This window comes from Cyrtonyx montezumae, unplaced genomic scaffold, assembly GCF_038088225.1.
Source record: "Cyrtonyx montezumae isolate F1298 unplaced genomic scaffold, pur_monq_1.0 scaffold_4, whole genome shotgun sequence".
In the NCBI taxonomy this organism is placed as follows: domain Eukaryota; kingdom Metazoa; phylum Chordata; class Aves; order Galliformes; family Odontophoridae; genus Cyrtonyx; species Cyrtonyx montezumae.
Window position 1 is genome coordinate 17,563,296 of NW_027072045.1, and position 21,852 is coordinate 17,585,147.

The window sequence follows — 21,852 nt, forward strand, 5'->3', positions numbered from 1 at the left end:
AATGTGGCCAAGCTGTTGTGATTAGCTCAGTAGAAATGCCATTAGGCATTCCGTGATGACCATCTTTGACATACTTTAATTGAGAAACTGGTTTTTGGCTCATTGAAAATGCTTTTGTGATTTATAATAATCACTTCAGTTGACTAGACGTCTGTGAAATGTGGAGGATCCTGTTCTAGTTCCATGCAACGATGTCTGCATGTGCAGTAGTATTGTGTTTTGAAATATTGATCAAATTCCATTACCTGCCCTCCTTTATATGAATCCCCCCTTCCACCAGGTATAAGACTTGGCCATATTATGTACATTCGTTTCTAAAAGTTTAAGCATACACGTCGATGTAGCAAATTAATTCCATTGGTAGTCTTTGTCTTGTGCATCTAAAGAAGGCTCTTAAAACGTGCCGTGTCTCTATTTAAAACATTCAGATTAGTCTCATTTTAATTTTTCACTGTGAAAGTATCAGGAGCATTACAGCTGAGTAGCACCTCCCCGATCTGCTCCTTTCGGCCTTATATTTTCCTACCAACAAGTTACTGACGATTTTTGGTGAAGTCAATAGAGCGGGACGCCTTTGCGGCGAAGCAGCGCTGCGCCCGACACTGCCGCGCCCCGGACCCGCTGCAGGGTCGCTCCCCGTCCCCGCGGCCCCAGCAGTGCCGGCCGGAGAGCCTGGCTGCTCGCTGGGGAAATGGGTATCGGCTCCTTTAAAGGTGCCTTCGTCGGAAAAGGGGTGGAGAGGAGTAGAGACTGGTGTCTCTTTAACCTTGCTGAAGGACGCAGCAGTATTTATTGACGTATGCAAATAGCCAGGGGGAGGAGGTGGAGGAGGAGGAGGGTGCTTGGAAAAACAGGAACCAGAATCAGTTTCTTATTGCAGGGAGAGAGCTCTGAGTTCCGGTGTAAGAGAAAAGAGACGTGGCGAAATTGCTGTATATCTCTGCCCTATAAGCACATCTCTCATTTAGACTGAAGGGAAACAAGACTTCATAAAGGGTGAAGCATCTTAAAAAATATTTTCAAGGCGATCTAGCACGATCAAAGCTTACATGCTCCTAAATGGGGGAGGGGGAAGATTACGGGTTTGCCTTGCAACTTGCTGTAGCATATAGCACTACTAATAGGAGGAGATTTCTGACCGGCAAATGATTAAAGCAGCCTCGTTTGTGCTATGAATGACAATGCTAATAATCTGTTTTTGTGGTTTTTTCCCCTACTGTTTTAGCTGCGCAAACCATGCAGGATGATTTACTGATGGACAAAAGCAAAGCCCAGCCCCAGCAGCAGCGGCAGCAGCAACAACAGCAAGATCCAAACTCAGCAGAAGCCCCCTCTACGCCCATATCGTCAGAAACGCCCAAGCCAGAAGACAACAGCTCAGTGACTAGTATCGGCACATCGGCTCCTTCCCAAAATAGCAAGGAGAAGATGCAGATGGAGTCTCCCATTTTGCCTGGCTTGAGCTTTCACCAGCCTCAACAAGAACCTGCAGCCGGCACCTCCTTGTCTCCCTCCTTCGGCAGCACCTGGTCGACGGGGACCACAAACACGGTGGATGATAGCTTTTTCCAAGGGATTACTCCAGTCAATGGAACAATGCTTTTCCAGAATTTTCCACATCATGTCAACCCTGTATTTGGTGGCACTTTCTCTCCTCAAATTGGCCTAGCTCAGACTCAACACCACCAACATCAGCAGCAGCAACAGCAAGCTCAGCAGCAGCAGCAGCGGAGGTCACCTGTGAGCCCCAATCAGGCACCTTTTGCCCAGAGAAATGCTGCTTATAGCCATCAGCCCATCATGACCAGCAAACCGTCTTCCTCCTCTGCATCCTCTTCTTCTTCCTCCAGCTGGAATAACCATCAAAATGCAGCTTGGAGTACACCTTCCAACCCTTGGGGTGGGCTGCAGGCTGGTAGGGACCCTCGAAGGGCAGTTGGAGTGGGGGTCGGCGTGGGAGTGGGGGTCGGCGTACCCTCCCCCCTCAATCCCATTTCACCCCTCAAAAAACCATTCTCCAGCAATGTCATTGCCCCTCCGAAGTTCCCACGGGCTGCACCCTTAACCCCCAAATCCTGGATGGAAGACAACGCATTTAGGACGGACAATGGCAACAATCTGTTGCCTTTTCAGGTAAATGTGCCTTCTACGTGGTGACGTCTGTCACGCAGCTGTATTTTATTGCAGAGGTATATTTCACAATGCTCTTCTGCTTGAGAGGGATCTCCATACTTCATGTCTGCACTGTCACCCCATATAAAAGAAATAAGCTCGGTCCAGGGAGTGTGTACACAGAAGTTCCAAATTTTGGCTTGATGTTAACAGTCTCATTGTTGTTATAATCTGTTCTGAAATGTGGCTGGGCTTTACCTTTTCTGTTTGTTTATAGCTTTAGAAAGGTAGTAGCCTTTCTACATGAGAAGCAGGTTTGGCAGACTGTGTTCTATCGGTGCTCTTTTTTTTTTTTTGTTTTTTCATGTTCTCCCATATGAGAGTAGCAGGAGACATTAAAATTGCTTGCTTCAGTATTCTAACTGGTATGTTAATTTTAACCAAAGATGCTTTTGGGCTTGAAATCCAGTTGATTATTTTATCACCACTGAAATAACTACTTGTCTTTATGCTGGGGCATTTAACAGGGGGATCTGTTCATATAATGTATATATAGGAAAAGCTGTGCATGTCTGATATATACCCTGTGCTATTACATTCACGGTGAATGGTTTGAATACATCTAGAGGCAGTGTGGGTGTGTATGGAAAGAGTGGCATATCTGTCCTTTCCAGTAAGGAAATGCCCAATACAACTGACATGATTTAGAAACGGCAGGGAGGTATTGTGTAAAATAAACTAATATATGCTGTTCAAAATATTTGCTGAGAAAGGAGACAATAGGACACGACCTTCAGAGCCATATTGCAATGGAGTCTATTTACTAGCTACATAGCTCTGAAATATTTAAAGCTGCAGTGCCCTTCAGTGTGTGTGTTTTTTTTTTAATCTATGACGACAAAGCAGATCAATTGCAGCTGAAACTGGGCCACACTGAAGATTTGCAATTTTAATGCAGAACGAAACCTGTCATGGTGTGAAATCCATTTTAAGTTGAAGGAAGCAGAGCGTGCACTTGCTGTTTTATCTATACAAGGTGAAGTGAATCACAGATTTCTGCCAGGCTAGCTTTTTTAGTCTCAGATCCAAATTTCCTGTTTTGGAATACAGTGAAATCATTTGTGTATGCTTTCTTTTAAGGTACTACCTTTATCAGTAAGCCATGAACTCTCAAACATTTGTAACAGATCAGTTTTGCATGACTTATCATCTAGCTTGACACTTAGTGTTAGAAACAAAGCAAACAAACACCACTCGTTCTTTAAGACATTGCTGAAGTAAGATATGTGCATTCCTCTGCACTTTCTAGCCCCATCCAAAGAGGGTATCTTGTAGTCAGCCCTGATATTTCATTTTGCTGCTTCATTCTATTTAAAGGGAGAGTTGCTAATTTTTTATTGGCTGCCCTAAATTAAGGCGGAGTGTGTTCTGATAAACTGCTGGGCAGTGTCTCTGTAGCACTGAAGTGTGGAGAAAGGTTATACTTCAGATACAGTATGCCTAGTGAAGCTATTATGTTGCACAGAATACTCTAGCACAAAAGCTAGTGGATATTGCACCAGTTGTTACGTTAGGAGTGTCAGATGTTTCAGTTTACAAGTATTCTTTTATTTATCACCATTTAAGACATTATAAACTTGGGTAAAATTAATTTAATAGAAAAACAACAGTAAATTATCTTATTCCTGTGCTTTGGTCAACATGGTACGTGAAGTTCTGCATTCATTAAGGTGGTATTTATTATTGTGACTAGAAATAGTCACAAATGTATGTGTCTGGTATTTAGTCATCACTGGGGGGAAGAAAATAGATAAGTGCTTTGAAGAAAAGTTCATAGTTCATTTGATTTTAAAGTTAAGGTTTTGAAAATGTAAGCTATTAGTCAGTATATAAATTTGGAAATGTGTTTTCTTTCTGAACGTAATCTTGTATTTTCTCGTTCAACTGAAATCAAATACTTAGGCTGATTTCAGTACCAGCTGAAAGACCAGTCTGATTTCAGAGACTCAGAAAGCTTGTGGTTTTTTGGTTGTTAGTTTTTGTTTGTTTGTTTTTTAATGGTACATTCTTTTTAATACAAACTGCTGAACTTTGCATTTAAGATTGTGATCTGCATTAATGCCAATTGCTCTTACACTTCCCAAAGTGCCAAAGAAATCTTGAAATGTACTTCTGATAGGAAGCAACTGTTTAGCTCAAATTTACATTGATAAAATGAGTTTCATGTGAGTGTAATATTTGCTGCCTGGGTCTGGTTGCATTTGTTTGTTTTTCCTCATAGAAATTGGGCAATATGTTGACACAGTAAGTTCTGCTTGTCAGCACTATCAAGTAATTCTGGCAGGTTTGTCCATGTACATCTGCCACCCTTCATAACTGAAGTTTTTATTGTTGTTTTTAGTTTGCTTCAGAAATATCTTTCAGTAAACTTCCCATGCTAGTAAAAATTAGTAACTTCATTGTACAAACCCATTATTTTATCTTTTGTTGACATTATATGATCTTTTTACATTTTTAGTTCATCTTGAATTAATTAATCATTAACAAGTGGAACTCAAGGTGTTCTGAGTAAAAAGGAAATTAATGTTTTCACTGTTGGAATTAACAATGATACTTTTTTTTTCAATTCAGATTTTAATGATCAAAAATTTGGTGTATAAAATTTCTGCAGTCTGGATTTGTTATTATGAATTTGTAATATTTGAAGATAGCTGGTGTCAGCTTCTGATATACTTTGTTTCTGTAGAAAAATAGAATTAATTGATGGTTCTTTAATGGACGTGTATATAGAGCACTATGGTAGGTGCCTTTATCCCTGATTTTGAGCAATAGATTAGTGTGCCTTGCATGTCAAAGCCTATAAGGTGGCTGCTTGGAGAACTTGTGCTGAATTATATGAGGGCACATAAAGTATCAGTTCAGAGGAGTACTGTTGGCATCTGAATCGTGACCAGTGCTGATAGGCAACTAAAAATGCTTTGAAGGAGTCTGTTTCAATATGCCTACTGAGGAAAATGGATTGCATTGTATTAAAAAAATCTGAAGATACAAAGCTGATAGCTGTAAAGGAGAACAAAAAAAGTAGTTGGTATGGAATGAGATGTACTGTAGCAAATAAGAGTTGGAGATAAGATTGCGGGAATAGATATGGCCAGATATGAAATACAGAAATGCAGCCAATCTGTTCTGAATGTTCTTCAGCTTATGAGTGGTTCAGGCTGAATTCCTCTGTTGTGATTGTCATGTGATGAGCAGCAGTATTTGCAGTTATGCCAGGTTATCCTCATTCCTGGTGTTTGAGGTTGGCATTGACTGACTGTTCCTAGGACCAGGGCTGCCGTTCAGTTCCTTCTTACAGTAGAGCAGTGGAGCTTGAAGAGAGTATTGTCATCTCATGTTTCTGAGGTGCTCCCAGAACTCTCTTTTCCTTCAGTTCTCTCAGGTAAATAGTATATTTATTTTGTCTTTTTCCTTACAAAAATACATTGTGACACAGCTTGTCGAGTTAGGAGGATTGATAGTGCCTGAAATAGGTCCTTGAATGAATGGATAAGAAATTATCTTTACTTTTGAGAAGATAGAGTAGAAATTAAATGCTTGGAGGCCAGTATGTTAATTAAAGAAGTCTACCATGTGGGATTTTAATAGATCAATAACACTATAACAAGTAAGTGAAAGATTTCTCAGAAGTTATGCAAATTTTGTTAGATCTACTTCTTTCCCAATCATGTTCTTTAGAAAGCATCAAAAATACGTAATGGCAAACTGTAACTTTAAAAACTGCATAGCAATTTAGTGCTTTGAGGATTCTGGCATGTATCAAGTCATTCTTGACAACTTTACTGATAAATATGTCCTAAGCAAAAGTAAAAAGTGGGGTATTTATTGTGGATAATGATAATTTTAACAGGCCTTCTTTGGCAGAGCCTGTTAGTACCCACGGATCAGAGATAATAATGACAAAACTTCCTTGACCTAGTTGTTTTCTGTTTTTGAAATAGGAATTAAAGATTTTGAATAAGAATTAGCTTTCTTGCTTTTTTTTTTCTTCATTTTTTATGGAGAAAATAATGAGGTAAATTAAAAAAGAAATAAAAAAAAATTATTTTACTCAAAATAAAATTCCAAACATGAAGCTGGTTTGATTATAAATATGTATATAGATGCAGAAATATGTGTTGTTAGTATGTGTATATTTAAATATAGATACATTAATTAGTAACACATGAGCAGGTTCAGGTACTTTATTGTGTGTGGTAGTAAACACACTATAGCTGTTTAATGAAGACCAAGGAAACGGCCACAGTGTAATGTTGATAGTTCTGATGTGATCTTCAGTTGAAGATGAATAGACTGCTCTTTAAGAGCCTATTTTCTTTAAATATTTGAAGTTCTTCAGTCCTGTCATGTTAGTTCATTCATAGCATTATCTACTCCACTGCAAGTTTATATTCTAAAGAAATTATGTATATGCACACACATACATATATGTACATACAGTAGACTCATGCACAGAGTAATTGTTGTCTATTTCTGGGGAAAAAATACAAAGTATCTTATTTATCTCAATTTTATAAGTGTAAAGACTTCAAGTCTAGATTTTTTTTTTCAACTAAACATTGCATATCATGCAGTAAGTCTATCTGAAGACTTTTTGGAACACTATTTCCCTGTTCTAAACTTGACACTCTGGGTGCTGGCTTCTTGGCAGTATAGTAGGTAGCTGTACTGATAACAGGAGCTCCATTGCCATCTTGAAAACTTTCTTAAAGTGCAGTCTAATATTAAATTTTTCTTATTTGATGATTGAGAAGTACTCATAGCCTGTGACTTTGTCAGGCAAACAAACACACACACATGCACACCAAAAAGAAAAACAAACAAAAAAAAACCAACACAGAGGTATAGTTGTTGTGGAAATAACTTAGTTGGATTTTCTACTTTCCTCCTGCCTTCACCCACCTCCTGACATGCTTCTGATATTACTGTTTCACTGAACATAAATAATACCAAAAGTAGCCTGATTCTGAATAATCAAGAGTGAGAATAAATGTTAAGCTATCTCAGCAATCTATCAGCATAAAACTTACAACTGATACATGACATTCTAGCTTTAGTATTGTGAATTATATTACAATTTTTGGTGGATATTTGTTTGAATTTTAAATATCTGCATTTTCAAGTAAATTAAGCCACAATGACACAGTACAGAATAACAAATGCATTGCTGTTTAATATTCAGAGTGTGAAGATTTGAGCACTAATGACTGATTGCCTTGATTTTAAGTTAACAGTGGAGTCACATTTAAGCCCTCGCTCAAAGATAACGATGGTAGAGTGAAGGTGCAAGTTCAGTATGGAGATGAAGGTCTCAGCAAGTGTATAGATAGGCAGAACTTCCTCTAAGATGTGGTAGGTCTTAATATAGTACAATGGATCAATAATTTTGTCTTAAAGATTTGCTAAAGGAATTATCTGCCTCTGGGAGGTAAGATAGAAGGGAAGGTGGATGAGCATGCTGTTTATTTTGCTATTTCCTTTCTTGGATTGTACCCTGGATTTGTTTATTTATTTATTGACTAAAGATGGCTTTTGTGAATTGAATGTTAGATAGAGAAATATGGAAAATGAATGTTTTCCTTGCCTAGGTGCTTTTCAAGGAGGAAATTGTTGTGTGGATGATGAACGTTTCCATTTCTTCACATTTGGTAAAATAGTTCTCATTTCCTTACGATTCCTCAAGTGCTTCCTGGATAAAGCACATCAAAGGGAGCTAAAAGGTAGCGTTGCTTGATTTGAAGTTATTTAGTGATTTTAAACCATGCAGATTTGATTTTTGCTTAGGCTGGGTAGAATAACGGGCTTTCCAAAACTTTCAAATTAGTCTGAAGAGAAAAGCATCATACCACAGCTAGTCAGTGTTGACCTGTGGGAGAGAGCCTAAGGCTCTCTGAGCTTTTTGTTTCTCTTTTTCCTATTGATCACTTGAGATAATGTTATGAATTTGGAAATACTATCTACGTACAAATATGATTATCATAGAAACTTTATAAAAATGTTAATCCAAATTGTAGCATAAACTCCGAAAGGAAGCAAAAGCCTTTACAAATTTCATTTTTTTCTTCTCCTGATAAGCATGCTGTTTTGCTTTTGTAACCTGTAATAGGTTATTTAAGAAAGATCTGCTGAAGTCTGCTTGCGTAGTGGCAATTACCAGACTTCACATGCAAAATGTATTCTTTCTCTTCTATGTCCCCTGCTCTGTCTCTCAACTCTCTCTCAGTGGAAATCAGTTTAAAAAGATTTTCACGTGTAATTGTTATTTGCAATTGCCAGCTGAAAATTGAGGATATAAAAATGTGGGTGTAGAATCTTCAAGTGGAATAGAAGTGGAACGATAGTAGGCAGAAGTTTCTGCCTATGTTCAGGGATGATCAGTTTTCTAGACTATTGCAAGCCCAATTAGGTGCTTGGTTTCACAATCTGCTACCCAAAGTAGTTTTTTTCCACTTCTTGTCTCAGCCTACCTGTTCAGGAAGGTGTGATGGAAATTAAATTTCAGAAAGGGCAGGAAGCAGGATTTTCTAATTCCTGTTGACTCAGCATAAAGTTAGCTAAATTTCCCTTTTGACTCCTGCTACTATGTAGACTTAAAACTTTCTTTCTATATGGATGCTTCCTAAATGTCTACATATATTTAAAGTTTTTTTTTTCCCTCCAGCCAGCAATAGGAGTAAGTGAAATACATAGTATGAGAGAAATAAGCAGTGCATACTTCAAAGCTTTAAGCAAATTTTTCATTCCTAGTAATGTTAGCATTTTGTGTGTAAATACACATAAAATACGTGTGTATGTGTATGGGTCTATGTATGTATAAACAATTCATTTTCTTCAGAAAACAAGCTCTGATAATATTCAATGACATCTGCTTTGGAACAGCATTGGTAAAGTAGGTATAACTGCTATTAACATAACTTGCTTCTTTTCATACTTAGTGTAAAAATAGTTTTATGCAGGTGAAAGTGTAGTAGTTCATTCTAATTGTCTGGCAAGTACACTGGTGTAATGTCTCAATTCTTCAGTTTTTAGGCTATTATGGCATATTTTACATTCTGTAACTAGATTTTGGGTCCCATATTTTTTCATTATTCCTTCTTTGTTTAGTTCTCCTGTTACATTTAGTAGAAATGTAAGTGCAGAAGCATTGCTTTTAAGCAGTTGTCATTAAAATACTACATGTGCATGTTACTAATAAGCAGGTGTTTAGAGGTGGATGAATGTATTATTTTTGTTTATAGAAATAGGTCTTCATTTGCGTCATCCTCTGACTATTACTTGTAAACTTCAGAATTTAAAAGAGCCAAGTGGTGAAATGCTGCAGAAGATGTGCCTGTGTATCTTTGTTTTTGTTTTCATAAACTTTAATTATAAAATTCTATCTTTTCTTCTAACAGTATAATTTGTAAAACACAGCTAATTGATGCCTTCCCTTTCCTCATTATTCAACATGACTTTGTCTTTTTATTGCATGCCTTTCAAAATAATCTCAGATAAAAAAAAAATCAGTCATTCTTAAATCTTATAGAAGAGAAACACTGTGTACTATCTGTATTGAGACAGATGCTGATGACCTCTTTCCATTAGTGTTGGGAGAAGAGGTGGTGTAATTTCCGTTCTAAAGATGTACATAAAAGGCACTGCTTGGGAAAATCATTTTCTTCTCACGTTCGATCTGAGAACACTAAAAAGCTTTTATTCTGTAATACTTAGCATACGTTGCTTTTTATTCAAAGCAGAACATCCATTGACTGCCTTTGTTTTCTGCTTGTGTAAATCTCAGACTAGCACCAGGAAGTGAAGAAAATAAACTGTCACATGTGAACAGTTCTAGTTTAAGTTATGGGGTGATTATTCAGGAATTAAGAACTCTTCATCAGAGAAAAGAAGAAAAAAAATTTCTCTCTTTAAATGAGATCCACTTTTCCTTGAACTGTCCTCTGTACATCTTCCAAATTCTGCATGTGACAACTTAGAGCTTCTGTAGACAAGCTTAAATCACTGTGGAGGTCCGTTCTGGCCACTGTCTGAAATTGAAGTTGTATCAGAAAAATGATTTTTACCATATACTTAATTATTCATGAAGACTGGTACAATTTGATTTGTCCGAGCAATCTTCCTTCTGTGCTACCTTTTTGTATGGCTTTACAAAATTCAAAAGTCTCCTATGTTTTCTAGAGCAGTGTAAAATGTATAAACAATACCAGACAGTCTTCCATTTTATGATGATATTCACATGATTCACCAACCAAATTGGAGTCTTCTGATCAACACCATAGATCATGCTTGGATTAACAGGGTTATTGAAAATAGTGTATGGGGAGTACATACTTGTCAGTGGGTTTCAGAGATGTTCAGTGTGTGGGGTTCCTGTCAGGGCTTAGGGTAAAAGTGTGATTTTTGTGGGCATAACTCCTTGTTCTCGTTTCATCCAGGCTTGAACAGTTCAACTCCATTCCTTTCAGACTTCCCTTCTTCTACTGCTTTCTGTTCCTGCTTTTTTTTCCCCTTTTTCTTACTGAAGCTTCCCATTTGAGTTGGCCTTCCCTGTTCTGCTTAATCTGTCGAAGCTTAAAGCTACAGGGCAAGGCCCATTAATCTTCAGCAGTCACAAGCTGAATCATCTTTGCTTGTTCTATGGGAGCTTAATGTTGTCTGGAATGATAATGTGTTTTCTGCCTCATAAGAATTAAGAGGGACAGCCTAGTGAGCTTGACTTGGTTTTGAGATTTGAAGCTGAAATTGTAAATACAGAATTGATACTTTACCTCATCATTACTGCCTGGCTTATTTACACTGTATTTGTAGATGAACTAAATTTAGGAACAGGAATTGGAACAAAATTGCTCCATTAAATTACTGTATCTAAAAGCAATGCAGTGCAAGATGCTCTGTTAAATATTAGATCTTCTGCCTTCCATTGTCATGACTGTCATCATCCAGTCATCCCATTAGGTGTTAAAGTGGCAGTGTTAGGTTCACAAAAAATAACTGGGAAATTTTACCCTTATTTTTCTAAGCAAATATTTGTGCTATAGTTCAAGGAACATTTTTCATATACTAAGTGACATTTTCATGTTACATGTACAAGCGTGTCAAGCTCTTCTTGAATTCAGTGAACAGTTCTTGTTTGTATATTATCACTGTGTATCAACTGAGGTCCAGGTGTCATTGCATCTGCTTAGTTTTAGACAGACACCTAGAATTAAAAGGCAGGAATCTAAAGTTGATCATGTGTGAAGCAGTTGGAAATGCAGTAGAAAATTAGGAGCATGTGATAGAACATCTCATGACTATCTATGACTTTCCATCAGCCAACATTCATCCTTCAGAAACATTAAGTTTAATGTTTTTGTGTTCACTGTGGTCTCACAACAAAGTGTTCTCCACTGAGAACAAAGCTAATTTGTGATGGGTCCTGTAACACAGTATTTTATTTTGTGAGGGAGGATTGTTAAATGCATTAAGGAATGAACCAGTGGGTAGCTAGTTTTATTTCAGTTTCCTACAGGACCTTTAAGCAGCTGCATGTTTGTAAAGGGTTAATAAATGATTAATATATTATCTCATTATTAGGGTCCAGCACATTAACAGATGGCTTGTAAACAAATATAATATCATCTTTTGATATGCTTAGTAACCATTAAGATCTATAATAACCAAATCTGTCAAGTGTTTATAGTATGCTTTGTGTTGCTGACAGTTTCTTTCCTTTAAACTATTTATAAAGATACCTTTTAGCTTAAAATTAATGATCACAGTAATAGTCTGGTGTATTTGTTTTAGCTTTAAAAGAGTCTCATTTTTGTATACTTTTTCTAGGCTCATTTGTTTCTTCCTCTATCATTTTCAAAAAAGACATAATTCAAAACAGTGAAACATCTCCCAGTAACAGAAGGGGCTTTTCTTAAAGCTCATGAAGTCTTAAGTAGTTGATAACTGTGGCAGGGAGAGTAAAGCACAATGGGAAGGTGGAGGAAGCAAACTTCAGGGGTGAGAACAAATAGGATTTTTATAATGCAAAATGAGAAGTGGTGCTTTCATATATGGTTATCCAAGATGACAGTATAACTCCTCACTTTCTGTAATGAGTATTTCAGTTAATGAAATCTTGCAAACATTAGGTTGGATTTCACACTGCATTAGGAAGGGTCCTCAGCTTGGTGATCCCTGCTGCTTTTGTCTGCTAATAAATGAAAGTATACCTGTGATAGCTGAGAAACTGCATCAACCGAAGTTGTCAGCAGAGCTTAAAACTGATGCTTTTTTCAAAGCTTCTGTAGACAGGTTCTTGGCCTTGTCTAAACAGGATCGCATTCTTCTGACATGGTTTCACAAAAAAGAAATAGAAGATTACTTATATAACATTTTTTTTTTCTAGTTAAGCAAGGCAGAAGTAAGTGACTTCCTGTGTTCTATTTGCAATAGCTCCTTTAAAATGGTCTGGAATAAAATTTACACTTTTTTTTTTTTGGAAAGGTTCTTTCTATTTCACCTTATTAAAATATAAAAAACAAACTGGTATGGTTTCAAAACATGGCTTATTCCTCATCTCAGTCAGAGATGTGGGTGAATGGGAATAATAGAGTACAATGATAATACACTGATATTATTTATATTATATATAAAATATGAACACAGATGTAGACAGATTCAAACATAGAAGTACTATTTTTCATCCAGCCTGTTTATTTTTATTTTTAACCTTTTTACAGTTGCATTAATATTTGTGGTTTGTAGCTGTCCTGAAATTTGCTAATTAATTCTTTTGCCTTTGTGTCCTTTCTGGTTGCTGAGGTCTCAGTTAATACTGAAAACTAAGTCCTTGATCTTGTGACCTTGTAGTTAGTGATATTAAATATCACCCTGTTTTGCTGCAGTTCTTCAAATTCAATTAGTTGGTGCTGTGTGATGAGCTGGTCTCCTGTATACCGATGATATATTGTAAATATTGCTCCTGTGCTCCTACTTGAATACTAGTGCTGTTGATACATTTGGTCTTGAGGTTTGTTTTTTTTATTAAGAAAATTCATTAGTATCTCTTATTTAGATGATATGTTCAGTGCTATCACTCTCCTCCTTTTCTGGCGTTACTTTCTCAAACCCCAGTTGCACTGTTTCCCACTTCTTTCATTTATGCTGCTACTTTTGCTTGTAACAGTGTGTAAGGTGCTACATTGCAATCCTTGTATCAACTGCATCAAGCTCTTTCTAGGGCATATCCTACTATTTCAGGAACCAGAGATCATTCTCTAGAATATTATGTAGTTACTGTATGATGCTGTTATCTCTACTTTTTCTTTCTTAAAGACATCTGTGAATTTCAAGTGTAAAAACTGGAAAGAGCATTTGTCTTCTACAGTTTCATATCCTGCTTCCATCATTGCATTTTTTTTTAACCAGTCAGTTGTACACATTATCCTCATTCCCCTAATAATTTTTATTTAATTCCTTCATCTGTGTGGCTGGACTGTACTAAACATTTGTTGTTTGACTTATTAATGCTGAACTTCTAACTGAGTGTGGTTAAGTGGCTGAACATCCTGGTTCTCTTCTTATAACAAAATCTCCTAAGGTGCCTGTCAATCCTTATTACCTTGTACAAAATAGAAATGAGTTCTGTTGCAAACGGGATGGCTTCTGTCTGAAAATCTTCTTGACATCTGGAGCAATCTTAACTAAATTTTCCCTGTGCTGACTCAGTTTCAGCTCAAAAATAAATAAGAAAATTATTCTTCTCTTGCTGTCTCTAGGTGAATTGGTTTATATAAATGCAATTATTCTGAATTATTTTAATTTGTTAAATCCAAATGTATAGCAGTTATTTGAATGCATTTGTCACCTGCCTATACACAGCCTTCAAGAACTTGGAAGTTCATCACATAGCTGACACTGAATGCTTTTAAATGATTTTTTTTTTTTTTAGCATAGTGACACTGTTGCAAAAGGATTGCCTCATTTTTCAGTGGCTATATAGGAGTCCTCAGCTCATGTTTAGAAATAAGTGCACAGTTGGAGAGAGCCTGTGGTCCTTTTATGAGAAGATGACTGTGACAGCTTTGGCTTCTGCAATAGGTTATATCCTGGATGAAGGCCCAGGATGGAGAACATTTGCTGCCTAAACTATTTTCAGTCCTCATTAGGAAGAACGTGACTTACTGGACTTCTGTGCATACCTCTTCTTAAGTAGGTTTTTAATTCTTGTGCCACAATTTGTCATGCATGTTAATAGTGCTATAACAATATAATGTTAGGATACAGACCACTTACATGTGAGCAGTTTCAGTGATATGGCAGCAAATAGGTTAAGCATCTTGTTTAAGTCCTGCTGAATGCAAAGTGACATCACACTGAAAAGGTCACCTTCTTGTCTTCTTTGGTGCTGGTTTTCATTGAGAGTGTTTGTGTACTGTTTTAGACCTGTCAGTAAGTGACCTCACTTTTCTTTTCTTAGTGAACAAGTATTCCCACTGTGATTTTTTTCATTTTTTTCTTTTTTTTCTTCTCCTTTTAAGAGGACTACATTGGCATTGGAATGGAAAGATTCCTCTTTTAGAGAAAAGTAGTTGAAGATATTGTCCTGTAGGAGCAGATTAAATAACTTATTCCTTTTTGGTTGAAGTATCTATCCAGAATTCTGGCACTTAGAAGTTGTTTTACTCAAGAGCTTGCTATCTTCTGAACATGGCAGACATGAAACAGGGAGCCTGTCTTGAAATATGCTGATTAGATATTATTTTAATCACATTGTTTTTTAAAAGCACAGTAAGTATGAGATATGAGACAATATTTTGTTTGCCACAAGGCTTAAACATTGTAAACATTTCAGTAATATTCTCCTTTTTTAATTTTTTTTAATCTTGGCAATATAAATCCCATGTCAGTGATTACTGAAAAATAAAACCGGCATATGTTTTAGAGAAATCCTTTAGATTCCTTTACTGTGCAAAGATGCTTTTCTATCCCATCTTGTCTTGTTATCCTATAACAACGTGGGGTAGACTCCTCAGTTTGTAAAAATTTTTGAGAGCTTCTTTATACTTTGTCTACTCTCATTTACATAATGCAGTTCAGACTGTGCAGCATGTTCACTTGATCCTTTTATGGTGTAGCATCCCCTGTGCTCCTTTCTCCATTTGCAGTCTGCATCTTAGTAGTGCTTTGATCTTGTGATTTTTAGGGTTGCACTTAAGTTGTGCTCATTTTAGTAAGTTGGTCAAACTTTACCTTTCCTTGCTGTGTGTGGAACACGGTGATACTTCTACTCAACAGAATGGTAGAAAAACAAAGGTAACTTATTGGGGTTGAAGACTTGTACAGTCCACCACTGTACCACTTGAATGATATTTCTTTGATAACAAGGTTATAATGAATGGCCTTAAGTCCTACTGCTGACACTTTTTTCCAATTGCTTGTTTTTGTGAATTGATGATCATCTTGGGCATAACTATTTTAATCCCATATTTTGGAGTAGTTACAATCATTTGTTACTGGAATCAGCGACTATAATAGAAAGTGGATAGATCAGCTTTTTGAGATGCATTTTAAAGTGGACTGATGAGCAGATTTTTATCTAAAACTTCACATGGAAAGAAATATGGCTAAACATAAATGGCTGTCAGTGAGTGCTCAGACAGTTGTGTACAGATCACTCCTCCTTACAATGGCATAATGAGATATTAAAATAATGTCTGATTAGTGGATTTCTTTTTTAACACATTATCCACTTGCCATTATTTAATGGAGACAGGGATATGTTTGGAGAAAACTAAGTGCATTATATTGTTGTTTGCTGGTAATAAACAGTTTTCTAGTTGGAGCACTAGGTTACATGGTTAAGTATTTGAATGATTTATTGTCTTTGAATTTGAGGTAGTGATGATGCAAGAAGTGTACTTAGCATATCATCAAAATATGTGTTGGAGGAACAGCAAAGGATTGTTATTGTTCAAACAGCGCAGTAAGTAGATTATTGCTTAATAAAACTCTGCTGAGTAGCTAGAAGAAACAAGCAGTATAATATAGAACAAGAGATCATTTGCATCCAGCTGCACCATATTTTGCTCTGTTCTCTATAATTGCAAAATATAAATTGCTCAGACTCAGCCTGCCCTATCGCCACCACCTCTAAAAAAGACTGGTTAAATTCTATTACATTCTTCCTCATATTTCAAAAGCAAATACTGAATATTTAGTAGCTTGTCAGAGTATTTTGTTTTTCATATTGCCATGTCTTTTGGTTGTAAAGCCTGAACATTTTCTATGTAGTTCAAGTGTGTACAAAAAGAGAATTTCATCTTTACTGCAATGCAAAGTGAGTTTTAAACTGAAGAATATAACTAGGATTAGTTCTTCTGGTTCTGTAGAAAGCCTTTTCTGTTTCTACCTATCTGTGCTTTTTGGTTCATTTGGAAATGCAAATTGCCAACAATACACTGCGAGATTTTAGTTTCCTTGTAACATTTCAGGGCTTAGCATCTGTAAGAGGGGTACATTTGCATACAACGTTTATCTTTTTCTGAAAAGCTACTTGAGTTGGTCAAGTTCTCAAGGTTTTTGGATTTCATCTGAATTCTTGCATGCATGTTACCTGTAACAGTTATATAGTACAGAAAAGATGATTAAATGCTCTTAACTAGAGGTCCAAGATGTCATTGCTCAAATGGCAAACATGTTTCCTTGATCTATATATGATTAGATATTTTTATATTGTTTTCTTTTAAGTAGCCTCCTTTTTCTTAAAGTATTCTTGGAAAAGCTAGAAAAAAATAGGGCAAAAAAATTAACATTTTTCCCAGTGAGCTTCTGAACATGTAGGGAAGGAAAATGTGTTATAGTTTGTGGGGGAAAGAGAAAAAGAGATGACAAGGTGATGTGTTTCTTCTGTGGGCATTCTAAGAACAATGATAACACAAGAAAACATTCCACTATTAATTTTTTTTTTTTTCCAGGGAAAGAACATAATAAATCTTAGTTTAGTTTAATACTATCCAAAATTAACTGGAAAGTTCAAGAAAGAATGTGGAATTAAAATAAAAGTCCATTAAGAAGTAGTACCATTAGCACTGCCATTATTATGCTGTTCTATACCATGGGCGTTCACAAACTTACCCTGTTTTCCCCTCCTGCCTACATTTTATCCCTCTTTATTTGTTTCATTTTACTTAATATTTTTATGAAATCCAGTATAAGGAAAATATTACTGAAATATCTGGTTGTGCTAGTTCTGACCACATCTGTGTTGTCAGTCATGTTGCTATTGGCAAGATTCCAGTGCCAAGCTGCAAAGGAAGTAACACTTGCTATTTACAGTTTTTTCAGTTCTTTTGCAAAGTGATCATTTTACCTTGCTGCATGGCCATATTCCTCACATTTCACTTCTGTTGAAGAGTATATCTGTATATTAAGTCTGTGGCAGGTGCATGTGGGATTGCATCAAAGGAAGCTGTTAGGAACCTGCAATTGCTCAGCAAGTGTTCAGAGCTTGCTAGATGTAGTCACTCATGTGCACTGTTGTAGCAGATTGAGCACATCCCAAGCCAAACTTCATAGTGCTGGCTTTTTTCTGCTTTTTTTTTTTTTTTTTTGGATTGAGATGCTGAAGTGAGACAAACTTGTTTTCCTTGTGTTCTTAGCAATAACTGCTCCTGCAGGTGCTAGAATAGAGTGAGCCCAGTTTGAGACAGTGCTGGCATTTTACACTGTATTTATTCAAAGCTGTGCTTCCATTGACTTCAGCTTTAGTTGGCAGTGCTTAGAAATGTTGCACAGCCAAATCCAAACTTGGCTAAGCATAGGCACAGGAGGATAAAACGTAGCAATGACGATGGTGAAGACATTTGCACTGATAGGAAAAGTTATTTAAGCCGTAAGAATTTTAGCCATTCTCCAGTATCTCATCTCTTTCTTCTAATCTACATGCTGAAAAACTGCTCGGGCTTCTCTGAGCCTAGATGCCATTTGGTATTCCCTTAGAAGCAGTGAACAGCTTGATGAGCAGAGGCCATCTTGCTGCTCGGCAGTCAGGCTGTGCCATGCTGGTGCAGGCAGCCTAAATCTAGGGCAGCAGGAAAATGTGGAACACTGAAATAAATTACTGGAACTGAAGTACTGTTCAGAATATAGAAAACTTAGCAGGCGTGCAGTTAGTAGATGACCTGAAATATATAAATACAAGGAAATGTCACTGGAAGATTATAGGTACCTGAGGTTTTGCTGCTTGCAAGCTGCAAAATAGGCACACGGCTTGTATCTCACAGCTCTGTGTGCATTTTGTGTCACAAATGCAGATGACCATGGTGATGTGAGTTTAACACATGAATAAATGTTTAAAGATTTTGACTATGAATGGTAGCTAGTTTTGGGCAACGTGTGTCAGATTCCTGACGTGCCTTCTCAGGGTAAAACTTTACTCTTTGTGACTGTAGTTCAATCAGTCCAATGTCAAGTATCCTCTCTGCCACAACCCAGTGCAGAGACCATGGAAAAAGATGCAGCTTCAGTTTCTGGAGCAAAAGCGTGTGTCTTCTGTTTCTGTCATGGATTATACTGATTTTCCTTTATTAGTTCATTATTTCTGGTTACTTTGAGCTGCCTGTTGAAGCTGAAAGGAAACCAGGCTTTATGAGAGACCATTTAAAAACACGTGGGGCACTAGCTGTAGATCTGGTCATGGCGTTGTCATCCATAATCGTTGGAGTTTCAAAGGGTTAGTTAAAATATGCGTTTTTGTTAGACAGCCCAATGAAGACTTTAAATTAGGGTTGCACATTCTTATTGCACAATGAAAGCAACTGCAGCAGTGTTGTAAGAAGTGCCTAGTAAAACAATGACGATGATTATTGTTTATCTTAAGAATTCCAAGTGTGTCTTGGATAAATTTGGACAAAAAAATTCTTTGAGAGCATCTGAGTTGTAAGCATATGCATGCGGTCTGTCATTCAAAGATTGTTTACACCTGTCACGCAGGTACTCATTATCCATGTGGTGATGTGTTCTTTTGCCATCCTTAACCTTCCCCTCTTCATCAGTAAAGCCCTCTTTTGACTGAAGTAGTCTGGGTATGTGTTGCCTTTATATGCTTTTGCTCTGAGTCAGAAGTCAACAAGACAGAGCACACTATATTACAGGGTATGACAAAAGGGAAAATTCCTTTTGATGTCAAATGATAGGATGTACATGCACGTCAATTACGTCTTCCTGAGAACTTTAGGTACTGCTAAATGATCTCTGCTTCATAACTGAAGTATCCTTTAAGAACATCTTTTCCCATCCTGGAACTTGCTGTCAAACAGATGACACCTCAGCCTGCAATAAACAACAAGGCATCAGTCCTAGAGATAAACAGACTCCTTCAAAGCACAGTTCTGATTCATTCCTAGGTGAGGTTCTTTATATGTGTTGGATGGTGACTGGAGACATCTGAAAAATTACTGTGGTTGTGTAGTTAAAGACTAGTGTAATACGTGTGCAGGAGAGTGTAAAATGCAAATTTTTGATATTTTTTCCATTTTATTTTAGTGTTGCAGTACTGCAAATATTTTTTGTCAGAGTTGCTGTTTGTGTTTTAATTAACAGAGGCAATTTATAGACACTATTTTGTGATGTTTTCAATGAATGTTTAAGATATTTAACAGTCCAGCAATTCGGTTTTGCTTTGTGATCTTTCAACAGTTTGATCCTGCATGTGCATTTATAATTTTATACTTTGCTTAACATAGACACTTTGAGGGAGCCTGTTCAATGGATGAACTTACAGATAGCAGACAAACTGAGATTTGAAGTTCTGGGACCCATATCTTCTTCAGATGTTCTTCTTATTACTAAGCCATTCTTGCAATGAGAGCATTTTAAAAACTGAAATATGCTACCATATATACTGGCAACTAACAGGGAAGGAGCTGCTGTCTGTACAAAACGAAAGTACAATCCAATTTTAGCAGGCTGGTCTAGATTTTCTGCTAGCTTTTGGTGATTGCTTTTTAGCTAAATGTAGTGCCTTGTAGTCGAAGATCTCTTTTATTCATGATTTAGGTCTTAAGTTTAGATATTTGTCTCATATAGGCCCTGGCAGATCTTCCAGACTTGCAGGATTTCCAAAATGCTTTTCCAAATTTTTTATTATGTTTTATCACTCTATAGCATATATTCTGATATAATCTCATATATTCTGGTCACGGTCCTAGTCCCAGAATCTCTTTGCAGCATTTTCATGTGATGCTGGGGGCCTTTGTGGATTGTTTCCATTGTTGGGATTGTTTGGCAGCACACGGGCAGTCTGATGAAACGATGTGAAAGGCAAAGCTGGGAGACAGAACGGTACCAATTCACAAAACCAAGAGAAGCCACTCCTGCTGAGAAATAAGGAAACATCACCCCTTCTGTGTGTGCAGGAACACAAGGCTTCTTGGAAGAAATTACTGGATGTATAAAACAATATGTGCTGAGTACAGTTGGGTTGCTAGTGAAATTAAATGTCCTTAGAAATAAGGTAGCAGCCCCTAGCAGCTAGATTGTTGGCTCTGATTGGTTTATCACCCACTCTACGAAATCTGTAATGACCATGTATTATACTTAAGTACACATCACAGCATACTCATAAAAAGTGGTTAAGCCTGACTTTCCTTAACTTGATTTAGTTTGTTGTACAGTGGAAAGTGTCTAGGTAAGAATTTTGATTAAACTGATCCAAGTAGGTGTAGTCTGACCTTGAACATTTATGGTAGCTTTGTATTTCCCTTTAAAGCCAGAAGGGTTCTGCATTCTAACAAATCTTTCCTGTACCATAGCCTTTTCAAATATGATATAAAACAAATTTTTCTAACCTACTGTATATTGCCGAATGTTGGATTGCCTTATACCAAAGTAAAGTATTTTGTTAGATATCCAAGAGAACAACACTTTTTCCCGACCAAGACCTCTTTTATATTTCCTGTGCATAAATTTTCTCTCTTATGCTATGTGTTCACAAGCGTGTATAGATCCTTTTGGGAAGGTAAACAAGTTCATTTTTAAATAACATGCAGAAGCTGGTTTTCTAAGCAGTTGTCAAAGGCCTTCGGACACTGCTGCTTCTGGTCTAAGGATTTTAATTTTTATTTTCCCAAGCAAGAGTATTATCTTATTTCAACCAGCATGTGAAAAACACTCTTCTGGGAATTTTGGGAGTATAAACATGATACTGAAGGTTTCAGTCTGCACAATAGACTTTTTTAATTTTAGCACAACATTGTGAACTAAAAATGCTGTAAATTATCTGCAATCTTTTACATACTTCTGGTTTGCCTTTTTAAGTGGTAGTGATGAAATTAAGAAAACTAATGTTTTCTAAAAACGATCTGACTACAATGGGAGGATAGGCCATTTTGTTATGCTGTCCCACTGCATTCAGCACTCCAGACATCAGTGAACCAGAGATCAGTAAACCTCCACAAAATTTTTCATGAACTTTGAAAGTGGTTATTTTTACAGAACCATTGTAGTTTTTTTATTCTTTTATTTAATTATGTGAAAACAGATGAACTGCAGCAAAACAACAAAAAAAAACAATACAAACTCGAGTTTTTCAGTAACCTATTCTGAAAGTGTGGCATATCCTATCTTGTATTTTGTTTTGACTTGTTTCTAGTGCACTCTATTTAAACCAGTGAGATTTGTGTTAGATATTTGAACAATATCTTTGTA

At 36.8% G+C, this 21,852-nt stretch overlaps 1 protein-coding gene across 3 annotated transcripts in view; it reads left to right on the forward strand.

Annotated features, from left to right (window-relative positions):
- The window catches only part of CPEB3 (cytoplasmic polyadenylation element binding protein 3), a 77,054-nt gene that overhangs the window by 1,152 nt on the left and 54,050 nt on the right, over window positions 1-21,852 (forward strand). For 2 of the 3 annotated variants that reach the window (XM_065746729.1, XM_065746731.1), the window contains exons 1-2: window positions 908-996; window positions 1,226-2,133. In XM_065746729.1, the coding sequence (XP_065602801.1) occupies window positions 1,237-2,133 (897 nt within the window). In that variant the 5' untranslated portion in view covers window positions 908-996; window positions 1,226-1,236. Of the gene's footprint in view, window positions 1-907; window positions 997-1,225; window positions 2,134-21,852 lie in introns of those variants that run through there. The other variant, XM_065746730.1, reaches the window with a different exon arrangement.